Raw genomic sequence first — 18,920 nt, 5'->3', positions numbered from 1 at the left:
GAGGGCCACACTCCCAGGTCCCAGGGGGTGAGGCAACAGTCCATCCCAAAATAGCCCAGGAAATTTTTGGATATGTTGTTTCTGTCCCATTCAAGTTCGCCAAGCTGCTCCTCCTGACCCATAGCCTAAGGCAGCCCCCTGCCCCACTCCCAATACACACATGTGTTCACACTTGCGCATGCACACACATGCACGCACACACACACACACAAGCACACAAGCACACACTTTATCAAAATGGAGACACCACCTGAACTAACCCCAAGTGCTGCTCACCTGTTGTCCTGCTTGGCCGTCCCTGCCAGGAAGCCCATCTGGTCCAGCGACACCCTCCGGGCCTTGTCTCCCCACCACGCCCCGGGGGCCCGGCAGTCCCTGCAGGCCCTGGTGATACACAAGAAGTGGTTGAGGGCTTTTAGGGAGGGCAAGGAGATGGGCAGGAGTCACTATGGGTGACAGGAGTCACTATGGGTCACTCACCTGGATGCCCCTCCGTCCTGGAGCCCCGGCCTTGCCTTGCTTCCCCTTAGGTCCCTGCAAAATCAAGGGGCACATGATGGAGGCCGCCTGGAGGAGCTGTGGAACCCCAGGAGCTCTGCAAGAGGGCAGAGAGAAGATCAAGACCCCTGCCTGGCCGGACCTTGCCTTTCATCTCTTGGGTCAGAGCCTCTGAATCCGCAAATGGACGCAAACAGCCTGGTCTGAAGCTCAGGGTCAGGGCCTTGGAAGGACAAGGTGCCACTGGCCCTGCTGGGCCCCCCTCCCCCTTATGGGCTCCCCTGCCACAGAGCAAGTCCCTGGTGGGAGCCTGGCCCAACTTCAACAGTGGAGGGCAATGTAGGGGACCTGTGTGTAAGGCAGGGAAGTCCTCCTCATGAGGGTCACTGCCCTGCTCCTCCTCCAGACCCCCTGGCACATTCTCATGGTCTCTTTCTACAGGCTATGATAGGCTGGGAAGAGAGGCCGGCTCTGTCTTGACTGCCCTGCCTCCAGATGCTGCTAGTTGACCTCAGACAGGAGGTTCCCCCTCCTGGGCTCCCAGAAAACAGGGCAGATAATGCCCCTATGGCACCCTCTCTTTCTTATGGCCCTCCCACCCTACACTGTGTGCTCAGGCCAATCTCATCCCTTCCCAGGACCTCTCTCTCCCCCACGGACATCCAGCCCTCTCACCTCATCCCCTTTGGATCCTTTGGGTCCCGGCCGTCCCCGGGGTCCTGGATGCCCCTGCAAACCAAGGTGAGATGACTCAAGGCAGCCCCAGGATTCTCTCCCGGGGAGGGTGGCCAGATTCCGCCTGGAGGGGGAGGGGTGGGGAGGGATTTGGGGGTGCAGGCTCTGGGGGTGTCCCCAGGGTCAGAGCAGGAAAAATCTGAATGGGTTACCCTTAGCCCTCTTGCAGGGAGGGTCCCTTTAATAAGCTTTAATACAGCATGTCATTCTCCCTCCACCACTCCACCCGCCTTGGGGAAGGAAGGGGGAGATGGGACGGGAAGCACCACTCACAGGCCGGCCCTGTTGGCCCGGACTTCCACGGAGGCCTTGTACACCCTCCTGTCCCTGAAAGACAAGGAGGTGTTGAGGAGCTCATCTTGGGAGAGGGCAGGGGGCCCAGTTCCAGCCTGGTGGAGCCCCAAAAGCCCTGCTCTTCTGGGGAGCCAAATGCCATCCCCCCAGCCTCAGCTTCCCCATCTGCAAAATTGATAAAACAACAACCCACCAGCACGGGTGAAGGAGGGCAGGTGGAGTGCTTGGTGGGCATGTCTATCTCCTGCTTCTGCCTATAGTTTCTGCTGAGACAACTGTTCCCCACATGAGTGGGGGTTCTGGGGCAGGGGTCACCTCCTCACCCCTCATCCTCTCCCTCCGTCAGGAAAGGTCTGAGGCCCTCACCCTTGCCTAATGTACTAAACCCCCAGGCTTCCACCTACAGGGAGCTGTGCTTCAGCCTGCACCAGATGGGGTAGGAAGGGTTGGCTTCTGCCTGGGCTGTTCTGATTCAGGTCATGTGACGGCGCCAGGACCACCCTCTCCTGCAACACTCCCCATGCTGCCAGCAGGTAGAAGCTCTGATACTTACAGGGTATCCTGGGTCTCCTGGTTCCCCGCGGTCTCCTCGATCCCCCACTGGACCCTGAAGGACAAAGACAGCAGCAATTATGGGCCACCAAGTGCAGGGGGGCTTGGCCTGGGCCTCAGGGGCCACACCCTCTGCAGAGGGCCTCCCCTCCCTGCAGCATGGGCCAGGGGACAGCAGGGGGCCCTTACCCGATCTCCAGGGGGTCCAGGGGGCCCTTCGGCCTGGCCATCCTCACCCTGCTCCCCCTGTGGACGTGGAACAACAGCTTTAGGACAAGCCTCTCTTCCTGGTAACTTGCTGGTTTTAGTCACTCCACTCTGAGGCCAAAAGGGTCCTCCTCAGAGATGAAGTTCCACCTCGTTAGGGTCAGAGTTGGGGAGATTGAGGCTAGGGAGGGAAGGGGTATCCAATTTCACCCTCATTCTCCCATTGAGAAAAAACTCTGAGAGAGGAAGTGACCTGCTGAAGGTCTGAGCAACTGGTCTTGTGTAAAATGGGGGTGACCATTTTAGTCTTCTTGTCAGACAGCTTTAGTTTGGGGGTGCCCAGTGGCATGGGGAGCAAAGAGCACTATTCTCCGTTCCCAGACCCTAGGCTCATGCCAGAGCGTGGTTTTGTCAATTATGATGGCAGGGACGATCTTGTGGTACAGGCAAGGCGTAATCAGAGAGAACAGGGAAAGAGCAAAGTTTAGAGTTGAGGCCTTTGGGCCCTGAGGTCACCCTCAGGTGCTGGTCCCCCTGCAGAACAAGTGACTGGATACCGTGTGCCAACCACCAGGAAGGTGTGAGCCCAACAGCAAAACAAACAAACAAACAAAAAACCCAGCAGAACCTTGGGGCTCAGAACGTTCCAGTCCCAGACAACCAGTGTAAACTTCTCTGGGCACCCACTTTGGGCAGAGGGCTCAAGCCTGGTTGCCCATGAGCCTCTTCTTGTAGTAGGGAGTGAAGGGGGACCCTGAGAAGCCAGAGAGAGGGGAGCCATCCCTGGGGCTGGGGCTTGTCCTGGGCCCGAGAGTGCTGGTGTCTGTGTTTGAGACCTCCATGGCGCCTATGGGCATATGTTGAAGGTTGCAGCGGCCACTGGGCAGCGGGGATTCCCTCTCCTTCCAGCCCACGTTCCGTGACTCTTGTCCCCATGGCTCTATCCTGCTGTGGTGGGAGACAGCAGGACCGGGGGCTGTGGGGAGGGGTACCATGCTGACCTAGTGCATATATGTTCAGGCCTTTCACGAGACTGGTCACATATAGCACTCCCTAAAATCCATACAGCCCTCATGGGGCCCCCAGGTAGCCCCCTGTGGCTGCGATGGTTATCCTAGGTGAGGATCCCCACTGAGGCTCTGGGTCAAAAGCTAGCTACTCAGATCTCTCCCTCTCCCCTATGTGATTTAAGGACGGCTATCCTTTGGGGATGCACTTTTAGCATTGGACAGTTGGTAGAGTCCTCGCCCCCCTCTTCCTATTCTAGAGTCTCATCCCATCTGCCCAGTCCCTCGGACTGCCACCTTTGTGGACTCATGCCCAGAGGCAGTTTCCGAGCTGAACAGCCTACAGGCTCAGCTAAGCCCCACTCTGCCAGGAAGCAGGGCCTGGCAGCTGATGACAGGGTCAGACTCCTGCCTGCCGTGCTCCCACTGGCCCTGTGCTAGTCCCTGAGCGTGGAGTCTGTTTCCCCACATGTCACATGGGACACTGACACCTCCAGGGCTCCTAGTGGTGAGGATTATGGAGAATCCTGGGAAAATAACCCCTGAACTTCGGGGTCCAAGCCAGACCTCCGTTCCCTGAGGAACTTGCTCTCCCTCCCTGCACCATCCAGCTCATGGTGGACTATCCATTCATGTGGCTGCGCTACTTAGGAGCCCTTTGGGGCATCATCTGCAGGCCCTAGTTCAGGGACAGAAATGCACTAAATAAATTATAAATCCACACAGGCCTATTACATAGCCAGATAAGTGACTGATCTAATAACTGCTCCTAAGTCAGAAACTGCATCTGGGTGGCATGTGTGTGGGCTTCCGGTGCCTCACACTCGCCAGGTATCCACCCTGCAGAGGAGGCAGCTCAGGGAATCCTGGGGCTCCTCCCGAGTCCCCAGCAGATTTCAGGCCGATTTGGGGTTAGTTTCCCATTCTCAGAGGCCACAAGACTGCTTCTAGGCCTGCAAAAAGAGGGAGGAGAGGCTTGGATCCCTCTGCCTCCCAGACCTGGTTCAGGGTCCATGTTAACCCCTTCTGTGCCAGCCCTGCAGCCTGGGAGGGGCTGGGAGGGCCTGGGGGGGTTAAGCGGTACTTTTGACAGGCTCCTGGGGGTTGTGTCATGGCCTGCGGCCACTTTGATATCAATATTTTCTTTTCCAAGTGGGAGGAAGGAGCCAGCTGGGCAGAAGCCAGGCCAGGGTGACTCACAACAGAGGGATAGAGTTAGTGGGGTGCTGACTCGGCAAAAACAAGGAGGGTTCAGGAGGCAGGGTGGCAGGGAGACAGATCCAGCCTGCAGAGTCCTCCCCATGGGCAGAGGAGGGAGGATGGGAAGCGGATCCTCAGAAACTTGGGTCCTGGGGCCCAGTCAGCCCTGCCTTGGCACGGGACCTGGGAGGGCCGGCACCTTGGGCCTGTGCCCCCACACCCCCACCTGCACTGTGGGGCAGGGTGCCCTGGCCAGCCGGTTTCTCCTAGAAATTTCTCTGTGGAATCTGGAGCCAAGGGGTGGGGAGTGGACACGCCCTCCCTCTGCCTCGGTGGTCCCCTCCTGGCCATGAAATGCTGAAGTTCCACGCGCTGCCTCCGCGGCCCTCTCAGGCTCTCCCTGGGTGATCTCATTCATGAGCAAGGCTTTCATCCCCACGTTCAAGGCGATGATGGAACTGCATGGGTTAGTCACTATGCGACTGAGGTCCTTTACCCGGAATCCCAGGATGGCGGGAACTGTGTGCCTGTCGCAGAGACATCCGTGTTGAGCATTGGTCTAATGGCTACCTGCAGGCAGGGCTGCGGCCGCCTCCTGGCTGACCATGAGTGACAGGCGAGCCTGCCATGAGCTTCCAGTGCCACTCCAGCCACAGTGCCCCAGGGCCCGGCACCAGGGAGCAGCTGCTTCCCAGGACTAAAAACCCACCTTTTCACCTTTTGGTCCAGGAGGTCCGAGAGGTCCCACAACCCCTTTGTGTCCCTGTAGGAAACAAGATGGTGGGAGGTAAGAGGACACGGGAGGGACAGGTGATGAAAGACAGGACCTCAGAGATGGGGACACTGGGCTCTGTCCTAACTCCACGTGTGACTCTCAGCAGGCCCCATAGCCTCCCCGACATGCTGCCTGGGTCCCAGATACCCGTCTGGGGATGTGCCAGCTGCACTGATCGGGGACTCAGCTGACCCCACCCAGGACCAGATCTTGGCAGAGCAGGGCAGGGGCAGGGGCAAGATGCTTGCCTCAGTCGACTCCCCCAGGTGGTGAGCGGAATTACATACATGGGGCCTCCATGGGCTCCAGCACCCCTTATCTTGTCCCCCAGTCTCTAGCCCCTTATCTCCTTTGCCCTCCTCTCCAAGCCTCCCCCCTGCTGTACCCCACTTCTATCCTTAACAGACTGCCCGGCATGCACACATGCTTTTTTAACCTCCTCAAGCCTCAGTTTCCCTTTCTGAGCAGACCCCCTGCTTTTTGAGGCCTAGTCTCCCCAGAGGTGTAATGAGGTTTTGGCTCATCCACCTCCAAGGGGGACATGCCAATTTGGACACAGAAAATGGGATAAGGTTCGTCTCTTTCATAGAGAGCAGCTGTGCAGTCTGGAAATGAGGTGTGTGGGGTACCCACTATCGGAAGGAGAGATTCAGTGAGGACTTGGGGTGGGTGGGGGGAGGGCTAACTCCCTGATGGCCCTACCCCTGCCTGACCACCAGTGGGCCTCGACCTCCACCCTGGTCTAGGGCCCAGGTGTTCCCAGGGCAAGGAGGCCACAAGTCTGCAGTGGCCTGAGGGCAGGTGCAGTGAGGTGGTCGGGGCAGGGCCTGGGTCCAGTGTGCAGGACAGATATCCAGAAAAAAGGTGAGGTGTCCTTACATCGTAACCAGCCAGTCCAGGTTCTCCTTGGGACCCCATCCGTCCTGGAGCACCCTGTGAGAGACCGGCATTGGCACAGGGTGAGGCTCTCCCAGCAGGGACTCAGGCTCGGTGCCCCCCAGATGCCAGCCCAGTTCAGCCCAGCAGCCTGAAGTCCACTCTGCTCAGAACCAGGGCCGGAGAGGGAGGGGGAGAGCAAATGGCGTCTGCCTCCTCCCCTGCAGCCCTTCCTCCCCAGCTCCAGTGTTTCGTGAGAGTCCGTGCCTAATTTTCTGAGCCAGTTGTTAAACAGACGCATAATTAAAAATTAAATTGTATGCGGTTACAGTTAAATCAATTGTACTATAAATATGATACTCAAAACTGACCCCTTCCTGATTATTTTGCTAAACTTTGCTATTACTGGTGCTCACGTGGTTATTTCCATCTATTGGGTCTGTGGGGTGGGAATACTAGATAACAGAGCAGGCCTGCCCACCACCTCCCACCCACGTCCACACTGGGCATGCGGGGTGGTCATGTGGGTGCTTGACGTCAGCTGTGGGGGCATTTACACCACGGACACTGGCGAGCCCCGTGAAGCTGCACGGCTGTTCATCAGCATGTACACACTGGCAGCTTGGAGTTGCTGCACCCCTCATCTGCCCCATTCCTTGCTTCCTCTCCACATCTCCTCCCTTGCAGCTGTCAACCTCCTTGATTCTTTCCTCAGCCATGGCCGGGACACCCTAAGTCACCCCAGGATCTGCAGATTTACTTCAATCCTTATGAATCTATTTCCAGTGGGAAAACCCGTGGTTCAGTAAAAACACTCCCTCACTCTCCCCCACGGCAGGGCTTGTTGATCTGGGTCTAGAGAGGATGTCAAAGACCAAATGGCAAGAAACACTGTGTGGACTTTTCCAGGGAGGGGGCTGCAGCTTCTGCAGTTCCCCAAAGGAATCCATGACTCAAAAGGGGCTTGGACAATGGACAACCAGGGGATCGGCCACAGCCTGGGCGGGCCACAACAGCACAGAAGCGCCTCCCTTTCTGCCCCTCTGCTCTGGGGCTCCCTCCACCCTACCTGACCCAAAGAGTTCTCACCGTTGGCCCCAGGCTGCCCCGGGAACCTTTAGGACCTGGGGTACCGGGGGGTCCAGGGTCTCCAGGGGTGCCCATCTCACCCAGCTGTCCTTGGTAGCCCTTGGCACCCTGCAGCGGGAGGAGAGACAGGCTGTCACCAGACCCCAGAGCAGGGGGAACAGGGGGTGCAGGGGAAGGAAGAATGGAGAGGGTGGGGGGGGGGCAGGGGCAATGGTGGGAGGAGGGAATCCACCTTGGCTCCAGTCCGGCCCTTCTCGCCTTGCTTCCCTGGCTTTCCTTCAGGTCCCTGAAGGGTGGAGGGAAAAGAGAAAGATGAGGAGAGAAAACTGAGACAGGGTCACAGAGCCTTGGAGTGCTAGCTCTGGGGGTGAGCTGCTTGGATAGCAACCTGATTCCACATCCAATACCTGTGTGACCTTGAGTGTGACCTGGTGACCTAGCCTCCCATGCTAATTTCCTCCCAGTGGTCTTATTTGCTCACAGAGCTGGGGGTGCAGCCTGGTGATACAGTGATGTGCCCATACTTAGTGATGCACAAATTGCTTGGCCCCCTTGGAGCAGCTCTTTGTACTGAGCTCTCCAGGAGCCACCTGTTTCTCCACCATCTTAGCCACCCTGAACTTGAGGCCCTGTTCAGACCCCTCTTGGAGATTCAGACTGTTGAGTTTCCCAGCAGTGCAGCCACTAGCCAGATCCCACAGGACCTTGATTCAATGGCAGTTCTCTCTGAGTCCAGGTCCAAGGTTCAGGGCATCCAGTGATGGCATGAGGCAGGCTGCAGAGATCTGAGGTCCCCCTCATGTCTGAGATGCTGATAATCCCTGAGGCCCCAGGGCCTTCCTCTCAGGGTCTGCGGCTAGTGGGGCTCCTCCAGTGGAGACTGTGCTGGGAAGTCAGCTGTTCTCCCACATGCTCCCGCAGGGGTGCCCAGTCTGTTCTCTCAATAGTCCTGCCCTCTCCCCACAGTGCATCTCCAAAGGCTGCCCAGCTCTGCCCTGATCCAAGGCGGAAGGGGGCAGGCCATGAGGTTTGTCTCCATAGTTGTCAGGGAAACTCAGCTCAGCAGGGGTGAGTGAAGTCATGTAAGTGTACATCTGTGAGTGTAAGAGAGGAGAATCAGAGAGGGAGAGGGAGGAGGGAAATAGCAGAGCAAGTCCCCTTCCAGGGCAACTCTGGGTTAGGGCAGGCAGTGTGTCCCAGCTACCCCTAGAGGACACTCTCTTCAAGGCCTAAACCTCAAAGGGAGCTGGAAAGAATATCATGTTCTTGGCAAACTAAAGCACACGTTTCATTCAATCCCTGTGGTTCATTAACAGAGGTATATATTGTAGGATGAAGGAGGTGATGGTCCCACCTTGGAATAGACAAACCAATTTAAGAGGAAGCACTAATTGTGATGGAGGAAGGAAAAGAGGGAATCCCAGAGGAACAAGGAAACATTTGGGCAAGCCCAGAGCTACTCGATTCCTGTCTACAGTTGCCCTGGGGGGTGGCCAGTGGACAAAAATTACAGGGAGGCCACTTTTGATTTAGCATGAGGGAGAAATGTCTGCTCAAAGAACACAACAGGGTGGAGAAGATGACTGTCTGAAAGGGAAGCGCCAGCCAGACCACCTGAGGCCCCCAGGGAGGAAGGAGTCAGCCCTGGAAGGACCCAGGGCAGGTTGTCCTACATCCTTGTGCTTGAGTCCTCATGAGACCCTGGAAAAGTCCCTCCCCTTGTTTGTGCCTCAGTTTCCCCACCTGTGACATGAAGGATTTAAACTAGCCTTGCACTATCCCCTAAGGCAGCCCCTGGCCACCGGGGCTTATGAGCACTTGACATGTGGCCACTGTGACTGAGGGACTGGACTGAATTCCTAATTCAATTTAACTTGAATTAACTTAAAAACTAAATTTAAGAGCTGATCATTCAGTCATTGGAAAACTTAAAATGTTTGGAACAACCTGGAAATATGAATCTATAGTTTCAAGTTCAGAGCAAGTATTTCCGATGAAAATTTAGCATCTGAATTGACATGTTCTGGAAGGGTAAATTGCATACTGGGTTTCAAAGAGTACCAAAAAATGCAATATATCTTACTGACTTTTATATTGAAAAGTTAATATTATACAACATTATGTACTGAAATGTTAATATTTTGCATATATTGGGCTAAATAAAAATATACTACATAATCAATTTCACTGCTATTCTTTCTACTTTTAAATGTGGCCACTAGGAAATGTAAAATTCTACTTGTAGCATGGCTTCTGCTTCTGTTGGGTAGCACTGGACTAGAAAACCTCAAGTTCTTTTATTCCTCAGTACAAAAACGCTAACAATCATCAAGGCCTCAGCTGCGAGCCAGGCATGGGGCCTGCATTCTGCATGGCATCTCATTCAACTCTGGACATACAGCTGAAGGAGGGGGTTATTTGACCCATTTTAGAGCTAGAGAAGTTGAGGCTCAGTGAGATGAAGGTGCTCTCTGTGGGTCACTCAGCCAGGTTAAAATAAATTGTAGATCCTTTGTTTCTGGGGCTCCCGGTCAGGCAAATGTGAAATCATGATTCTGGGACTGGACTGCTGGTTGACTGAGGCAACTGCAGGGGCTGATTCCTTATCAGGAGAAATGAGTCAGGGCTGCAGCCTTCGGCACAGGGCCAGGGAGATGGGAGTCTCCCCCAGGACAGGCAGCTGCCCGACCACCTGCGTGATGGGCCCTCCCTTCTCCAGCTGGGCGCATCCTCCGTGGTGTGGGAAACCCTGTGCAAGGGCTGGAGGAGCCAGCAGGGTGAGGTTGCAGTGATGAAGACTTCAGCTGGGCCCCCATCCATATATATAGATGTGTTTCTGGAAAGGCCCTGATGGCTCATAAAATTCTATTTTTAAATACTTGACTGTTTCTAGGCCACAGAGAGGGAGATATTTGTCCTGCAACCCTGACACCAAAGACACTCACTGCCTATTACCCAACACACACTCAATCTGGTCCCAAGGGACTTCTTTCTGGTTCTGGTATATGCAAATTAAGAGTGACAGTAAAACAAAGACATTAACCCTGATCTATCACCACCACCGACATGTCACTACCATTGCCACCACTGCCACCATCACCAGTGACCATCATCACCCTCACTACTACCACTACCTCCACCACAGACAACATCACCACCAACGACCATTGTTGTACAATATTCACCATCACGACCACTTCTTCCACTGTCACCTCCACCATCATCACCATCAGCACCATTGTCATCACCATCCTCATCACCACCAGCAGCATCATCATCACCATCACTACCACCACCAGCTTCCATTTCCTTCTCCAAATTCAAAACACAATCTTTTATATTTCGGGCTTATTTTATAAAGTGCCTTCCTACCCAAGGTTACACTGGTCTTTATAGATGAGAAAATCAATCACTGCTTAGAGAGAGGCAGTGATTTGCCCAAGGTCACAAAGAGAGTGGGTGTTCCAGGCAGAACTCAACCTTTGGCCTCTGGGTCCAGGGCTATTTATGCCATATGCCACTCTGTTCCCATCATAATATTCAACAACTCCCTGAGAAAGGTCCCCTGAACATTGGAAATCAAAGCAATCTTAGCACACATCCCTTCTAAATCTTTCATCATTCTAAGGGTGTGACCAGAGAAGGCAGGGCAAGTGAAAAGTCACAAAACAAGTCACTGATGGAGAATCAGGCCAGCACCCTTCCTGCTAAATTCCCCTTGGCCCACGTCCCCACAGCCAGGCCAAGCTGGGGGAGGCCTGCTGGCCTGGCAAGTCTGACCAAGAGACTCCTTTTCTAGTTGTTTGTTGAGTTTACACTGTTGCAACTATTAAGGGGATTAGCACTTCATTTCTATTTTTAAATAATAAATATTTTCCCACAGCCACATCTTGATGGCTAAGTTGGATCCATCCTAGGTTAGTCATTTTAATACCCAGGAGGCAAGAACGGTCTCGAGAGCAGGCCTGAATGAAACTAGGCAGCTAATCTTGGGGGATGAAAAGCATAATGGGGATCTGGGCTGGAAGCAGAGATATGAGATCTCATCACCTGGCTGACTCAAGGTGGGTCCCAGGGGGCTTGTATTTTTGGCCCACTTACCTGCACTGGTCCCAAGTTCAAATGAGCCAGTCCAGCATGCCCAGGTCACATGTACACATCATGCTGAACTGGGTATTCCTTTCACAGCTCCCCTCACCACAAAGTCAAGTCCCAAGCCATCAGTCTAATAGTTAGACACTCTAAAATCAGGCCTGCACCAGCTTCCCAGCCAGGTCTGGCTTCCAGCCATGCCAGAGCAGAGGGCTAGTATGTGTGGAGTGAGTCATACAGGGCCAAGTTCAATCCCCAGTTCTGTCTCTTCTTAGTTGTGCAAGTCTGAGCAAATTACTTTAGCTCTCTAACTTTCTGAAATCTCAGAGAATGGCTATCAGTATCGAAGAAGGAATATTCCACAAAGAAACAGGACTGTTTCTTTCCCTTCCCCACCAGGTTCTATGCCCTTTAAGATGCTTAAATCAGAGATGCTTTCTGATTCAACACTTCAATCTCAGGGGACTTGGCCATGGAAAATGTTCATGAGTGTTTGTGGATTAATGAAACACATTTCTGCTAGGATAGAAGGGGAGAACTTTTCTCACCATCTTTTCAATCAACAGTGTTTGATCACTTTCTATGTAATCAAACAGACACTTGGCTGGGTGTGAGATATAATATAAACCAGACAAGGAAGGTCTTCCTTAGCCTTGTGGGACCAAACTATATACTAGGGGATAAGGGTCGCCTGGACGCTGGGAATCAGGGAAGGCTTCCTGGAGGAGGGGTATCTATGATGACAGTAGGCCAAAGAGGAGTGAAGCAGGTGTCGGGGGAATGAACAAGGGAGAGCATCCTAGACAGAGATAACACTATATACAAAGGATCATGGGTGAGAGTTACAGCCTGCCCAAGGAACTGGAAGAAGTTCAGTGTGGTTGAACATGGGATTGGACAGGACAAGGTCAGCAGGGGCCAGGTTTGTACAGGCACAGCTGCCAGGTAAGGAGACAGATGTTACTCTGAAGGCACTTGGGAGCCATGGAGGGTTTGGCAGGGGAGGGCTAGTGGTTCTCTGGGTAATTCCCATGTGGAGGAAGGAACACAGCAGAGGATCCTAAGGCAGTGGCTACTAAAAGATCTACCCCCAACTGCTTGAACATGTCAGCGTATTACTGACACTCAGAAGCCCCAAGTGCCAGCACATAGCCCTGCATACTCACCCGGACACCAGGGATGCCAGGGGGCCCAGGGGGCCCATCTTCACCCATCAGCCCCTCCTGGCCCTTCTCACCACGTTCACCATCAGGCCCATGGTCACCCCTGTCCCCCTGGGTTGGAAGGGTATGAAGAGGGGAGAGAGAAAAGAAATTAGCACCAGGCTCATCAGAGGCAGCCCCAGACCTCAGGGCTTCATTTGGATGTTGTGAGCTGACCAGCCCCCTGATTCCCTAGTGGTGTCCCAGCCCCCAAGAGGGCCCCACTGGCAAGTGTTGATGTCTGTGCCTGTGCTGGTGGTGGGGAGTGGCTCACAGGGAAGAGAAGATGCTGGCCACACCCACCCCATGGGGTCTGCAGGAAGGGGACAGGTTTGGGGGACTGGGGCTATGTCACCCCAGTAGACATCGAGAGGACAAGTCTGCATGAACTGAAGGAACTTTTCATAAGTGAAAAAATCCACCCAGTTCTGTCACTCAGAATGAACTCTCCATTTTTTGGAGTTGCATTTTCAACTCTTGCTTACATGAGAAGCGCCAACAACAAGAATAAGAAGAGTAGGAATAATAGGTCTGATTGCTCTGGACCAGGCAGCAGAACAACTGGTCAAAGGCAATAAAGCTTTTGACCATCTTTTCAATCAGCAGTGTATGATCACTTCCTATGTGATCAAACAGACACTATAAACTAAGCCTTAAGACCACAATGCACTGGACTTGTGAGTCCATCTTTATTTTGTCTTAGTGTCTGATTCCATCGTGAGCATGTCCTCCCCTGTGTCTGCCCGTGCGGTTCCCATTCTCTGGGCTGCAGAGCCCTTCCTTGGTGGGTGAATGGCGGCTGACACACAAGCACAGCCGTGTCCTGGCCACCTTCTGGCAGGACAGGGCATGGGTTGGTACTCTTGGCTCTGAGGGCAGAGCGTGGGCAGTGGCCGCAGAGGGGCAAGGCAGAGAAACCTGAGAGACAGGGTATAAGGTTGCAGGTATGAGGAAGCTGTGGATGGGCGAGCAGGTGTAGGAAAGCAGGGTGTCTTTGCCAGTCATGTTCTAGGTGCCATGTTTTATGAGATATGCTGATTAGCTAATGCATGTCCAGGAGAAAGGATGTGGGGGGCAGGGAGCCAGGGCCTGGGAACAGGGGGGCTGAGAGCACACCCCGTAGGCTGCTCCCGCTGGGACCCAGGCTCTACATGTCGGGGTGGGGGTGTGCTGGGCAGTTTCTACATTCCCATACAGGTGACCCAGACTAGGATGAGGTAGGTCAGCACAGGGCAGATTGGGTCACCAGGAAAGGCTGGGCCTTGTGGTTTCTGAGGTGCCTGCCCACCGAGATTCTCAAGATTCTAAGCACTGACCCTGATGACCCTCTCCCAGGTTGCCCTGACTCCAGGAGTGCCCTCTTGCCTGCTCTCCTAGCTGTCAGAGGCTGGCAGCCTGGCCTGGTGGCCAGGGTGATTTCCAGCAAGGGGTTCTGGTTCCAGGGACTACCCAAACCCTCATGGCCCAGGCTCCCACACAGTTGGGGCCCTTGTGACTCCTGTACTCAATGGACCCTGGGGGTCCTGGAGAATCCTATAATTTCAGAATCCTAGGACAGAAGAGCCTTACAAGTTGCCTCATTGAACCATGGAATTTATAGATGGGGAAACTGAGGCCCTGGGAGAGGTGGAGACATCCCAGCATCACCTGTAAGTCAGTGGCAGAGTGTGGGTGAGAACCCAGGGTTCTGGCTCCTTCTGCTTCCAAGACTCTCTGCTCAGGCGATACTACCTCCCTCACCCCTGGGGTCTTGCTCTCAGCTCTTAAGAGCTACGTGACCCTGGGAAAATTTCCTCATTCAAAAGATACCATCACAGAGTCTGTGTGAGGACTGGAAGAGATAATCCATGCAAACAGCCAAGCAGAGGTGGCACGAGCTCTGGATAAAGATTGGTTGTTTTCAGGGGCCACTGCCAAGCCATCTTGATGAACTGGAGGGTCAGCTGGAGGGTTCAAAGCAGTAATGGCATGAGCTATAAAGTGCATCTCCAAGAGGTTGTTTTCCCCATGAAGGTGATTCTGGTATACATACAAGGACCAGAGAAGATGCCATATGGCCGTGCGACTATGCTGGCCAAGAACTGGGGTGGAATTTGCTTTGGAGGGAGTGAGAGAGGAAGATGCCATGACCGAAGAGCCACAAAATTGAGGATGGTGGTGCAGCCAGACCTTGCCTTGTGCCTCAGTTTCTTCATCTCTCAAATGGGGATAGTGAAGAGTCTAGCTCAGTGGATTACTGGGAGGATGAAACTGGTTCATGTACGTAAAGCTCCTAAGGCAGTAAGCACATAAAACATTTCAGCCAGAATGTTCTTCGGAGTCACCGCACAGCATAGCCTGTGCTTGGCAAAGATTTGGAGGGGTCCTTGGGGCTGGGTTAGTCCAGCCAGGACCCAGTTGTACCAGGGTTTGCACTGAGGTTGAAAAGGAGGGAAGGCAGCAGGTGGCAGACTGGGGACACTCTCATCCTTGAAGGACAAACATGGCAGGTGGGGAGCCAGCTAGACCTCTTCTAGACAAGCAGAACTCACAGACTCAGAGCAAGTGTTCAGATAGGACATTGGACTAAAGGTCTGGAGAGGAAGAACTTGAGGCCCAGAGAAGAGGGAGGCTTCTTTGAGGTCACATGGAGAGTATATGGGTATCAGGGAACCCCAAGGTACAGCTTCAGGGACCCTGGCTGGAGAAACTACTCAAAATATGACAGGTCAGCCCTGGGGAAAGGCTGCCTATTGTACTAGAGATGGAGGCCAAGAACAGACTGGGCTGGAGGTGGGGCTGGTAAGTGGGAAAGCAGTGCCCACCTTCCCCAAGGTTTAGGGGGGCCCCTGTGCCTCCTTAAGTTTCCAGCATCTGTGGCTGACAGATGAATCTATAGAAAACCTAAGGCTAAGTTAAGCCTACAGGCTTTGATGCCAGCAGCCCTGCGTCTGAATTTCTTCCACTCACACCCACAGGCTCTGGACAATTATTCTTCTGCCTCCCTCTGAGTCTCAGTCTTTCATCTTTAGAATGGGCATGTGGTAAGAGTGACTTGAGTCAGGTCTTGGCCCAATTATTAGCTTAATTGCTTAACTGCTGAGTCTCAATATCCTCATCTCTAGACAGAACTCATGCCGTAGAATTGTTGGAGGGGAGACATGTAAGGGCTCAGCTTAGTACACGATACAATTGTGACCAGCCCTCCATACAGGTCATGGACAGTGACTATCTGCTGATGCTTTAGGGTGTTTGGAAGAGAACAGGTAGCAAAGCCTCTGGCTCTGGAACTGGCATAAATCTGGCATTCAGGCATCACCCTTAGCCCAGAGAAGCTGCACTTTCAAGAAGGGTAGCAGTGTGGAGTGGGAGCTGAGGTGGTCCCCAGTTCCACCTGACCAGGTTTGGGGGCTCTGGGCAGTATATGTGGGGGCTGGTGCTGAATAGGACTCACCCTCACCCACCCTGCCCTCAATGGAGGCCACAGGTCTATTCTCAGGAACACAGTCCTTCTGGGGAGAAGTTTCATGTCTTAGAAGGGTGGTGGGGGCACAGGCTGAATCAGCTCCAGAACCACCCCCTCCCCAGACTCTGCACTAAGAAGGACACTTACCTTCAGCCCATCAGGCCCGGCAGGGCCACTGTCACCCTCAAGGCCTGGCTCTCCCTAGAAGGGTGGTGGAAGATGGAGACGTTACTGGCAAGGGGGCCTTAGCATTATTTTATTTCCTCCCTGCACCCAGGGACAAGTTGCACCCCCACCTCCAGGCACTAGGGTCCTGTCATGTCTGGCAGACACTGGGTACCCAGGAAACAATGTCTGCACTAATGGAGGAGCGAGAGGGTAGAATACCCACTTCGCTCTCCCAAAAGGAGAAGCAGACTCCCAAGGGTAGAGTAGGTGGGGCTCATGAGGTCACAGGTTAGAGGTTCTAGTCACAGAGCCTCCCCAGACACCTGTGTCCAGGCTGGCTGGGGAGTAAGCATGGCTGAGTGGCTAAGAAGGACTTTGATGGCAGACAGGCTATAACATCCCCACTGGGCTTCCCATTCACTGATGGCCTGACCACAAGCAAATACCAGATGTTTCTCTTCTGAAAATGGGGCTTTCAAAGGGCTTGCAACAAGGTACAATATAAGCACCTCCCCAAAACGGTAGCCATTTGAGATATTATTCCTGGAATTGGAATGAGCTCCATGGACTTCCTTAGTGGAATCTCATTTTTCAGTTGTGGAAAGTGGGGCCAGCCTTCAGACTTTCTTGCCAGCAGGCCAGGGAATGATACCAATAACCCTTAAAGGTAAGGGTCTCTGTCTGACCCTCAGCTGGGCTCTCTGCCTGCCTTTCTGGCTGTAGATATGCCTTCTGGACTCCTGGGGGGTGAATTAAGTTTGGGTTTGTCTCTGCTTTTAGAATTTACAGTAATTCAGCATCTGAGCAGGAAAAAGTTTCAGAAATCATCAGGTGCAGGGACACCAGAAACATAGATTTTGCCCTTTCTGTACCCATGGCAGACATCACTAATCAATCCACTAAAATGAAGTTCCATGAAGGCAAGGCCTTCTATGGCCCACTGTCGTGCTCCCAGTGCCTGGTAGACAGTGGGTATCAAGTGAATGCTCTTCATGCTCTTTCCTGAGGATCTTTCTTAATATAATACTCCAAGAAGACTATACTGATCAATCTTCACTGACATGCAAGGTTTTCCATCTCAGGCCTTCCTGCTCATCCTCTCTTACCTTGTGGCCTTCCCCTCTCATTCTATGTCTCAATTCAATTTGTGGAGCCTCTGGACTAATGAGGCATTAGAAAAGAGGAAAGATGAGAAATGAGAGTTGAATGAGGGACCATAAATCAGGACCCACACTAGCTCCCTCTCATACCTCACCTGTAAATTGATAGAGGATGCCTGCCTGGGGGTGCCCATTCAGGCAGAGACCCTATAAACCAGAGCACTGAGAGGAGGACCAGATATCCTAAAGCTGCTCAGAGGAAAAAGACAAGCTTTGTGGCTTTCTTTAGGAAAAGAAGAAGACCACCTTCCCTGGAGCAGTTTCAAAGGATGATAACCAGTTTTTCAGTAAAAGTGCTTGGAGGTCAAATAAATTTGGAGACTCTGGATTAATCCCAAAGGAGCCAATTTCTTGGTTGCAGGCCTTCTCAGAGCCTTGAAAACACTACTGTTAATCTCAAAAATACTTTGACCACTGAATGCTCGCCTTTGAAGAGCATCTTTCAAACTGTGGACATGTTGGTCTAGCAAGAGAGACTGGACAGGGCTGCAGAGATTCATGGTCTATTTCTAAATGAGGAAACTAAGGCTCAGGGAGGTTGCATAAAGCCCTTTCCCCCAGCCCCAAGACTCCAGGACTTTCCAGGGACAATGAACTCATTTTGACTTACCCGCTGCCCAATGAGGCCCTGCTCTCCAGTGCTGCCCAGCCGCCCGAGGTCACCCTAGGAGAAGCAAAACACAAGTTCATGGAGTTGGGTAGGGCCTGGCCAGCCCTCCCCACACACCTTCCTCCTGTTCCATGGCTCTGCTTCAGGGGCAAGGAGAAGGGGGTGCTGGGGAATAGCCCTTTTCCCAAGAACCAAGGAGAAGTGATTAAATGACCTCCAGAGTCCCATATCCACATTAGGCCAGGCCATGGTGGGTCTACACCAACATTACAGCTCACACCCACCAGGCCTGGTTCTAAGAATCTTCTCATTTCATACATTTAATTCTCACAACACTGCAAAGAAAGGCGTCTTCTTTTACAAGTGAAGAAACTGGGGACCACGGGGTTAAGCATCTAGTGCCAATTCACGAGGCTAATGAGGGACAGATTCAAGAGCCAAACCTGGGTGGTTTGGGGAGTAGCAGAGGCTGGAGGGCGGTCTGTGGCTCACCAACTCACTACTTTCCCCTAGAGCATTGGGGAGAAACCCAAACCAGGATGAGACCCTAAAGGAGCCAGAGTCAATGTCACCCACCTCAGGACCCAAAAAGGGTCTTTCTCCTATAGGGTTTCCAAGTGAAACTTCCTCGCTAAAGGCCAGAGCTCAAGGAGGAGCCCAGCTCTGAGCCCACAGCCCTGCCCATGGGACGATACTACTTCTATCTGCTTCACACCAGGGGTGGTTTTCTTTGCGGTTGAGCAAAGGATTCTGGAACTAAGCCAAGACAGATAATCCCAGTCTGGGTCCAGTCCCTTCTGAATGAGTTTAAAAGGAGACTCAGGCACAGATTGGGGTGGCCTGTCTCAAGTCCCAAGGCCCCTTAATGGACTCCCCCTGCTTCAATGTACTCTGACCACTTGCTTGGCTTACAGGCTCTGGGGCTGCCTGGGACTAGCATTTTCTCCCAACAGCAAAATGGGGAGAGGGCTCTCCCCAGAGCCAGGTATCAATGGGCGTCTGTTTCCCCA

The 18,920-nt window shown here is 53.3% G+C and overlaps 1 protein-coding gene across 6 annotated transcripts in view; it reads right to left on the bottom strand.

The window, feature by feature from the left end:
• COL27A1 (collagen type XXVII alpha 1 chain) overlaps window positions 1-18,920 on the bottom strand; it is a 134,006-nt gene that overhangs the window by 17,709 nt on the left and 97,377 nt on the right. For all 6 annotated transcript variants that reach the window (XM_037495226.2, XM_037495228.2, XM_037495230.2 and 3 more), the window contains exons 35-47: window positions 17,911-17,964; window positions 16,120-16,173; window positions 12,492-12,599; window positions 7,466-7,519; window positions 7,234-7,341; window positions 6,148-6,201; window positions 5,203-5,256; window positions 2,269-2,325; window positions 2,081-2,134; window positions 1,507-1,560; window positions 1,174-1,227; window positions 481-534; window positions 277-384 (exon numbers count right to left, since the gene is read on the bottom strand). In XM_037495226.2, the coding sequence (XP_037351123.1) occupies window positions 277-384; window positions 481-534; window positions 1,174-1,227; window positions 1,507-1,560; window positions 2,081-2,134; window positions 2,269-2,325; window positions 5,203-5,256; window positions 6,148-6,201; window positions 7,234-7,341; window positions 7,466-7,519; window positions 12,492-12,599; window positions 16,120-16,173; window positions 17,911-17,964 (867 nt within the window). The remainder of the gene's footprint in view (window positions 1-276; window positions 385-480; window positions 535-1,173; window positions 1,228-1,506; window positions 1,561-2,080; window positions 2,135-2,268; window positions 2,326-5,202; window positions 5,257-6,147; window positions 6,202-7,233; window positions 7,342-7,465; window positions 7,520-12,491; window positions 12,600-16,119; window positions 16,174-17,910; window positions 17,965-18,920) is intronic.

The sequence above is a fragment of the Talpa occidentalis genome, unplaced genomic scaffold, assembly GCF_014898055.3.
Source record: "Talpa occidentalis isolate TD23 unplaced genomic scaffold, MPIMG_talOcc4v2.1 talOcc4.7, whole genome shotgun sequence".
NCBI classification, from domain to species: domain Eukaryota; kingdom Metazoa; phylum Chordata; class Mammalia; order Eulipotyphla; family Talpidae; genus Talpa; species Talpa occidentalis.
This window is presented reverse-complemented; position numbering and strand designations above follow the sequence as displayed.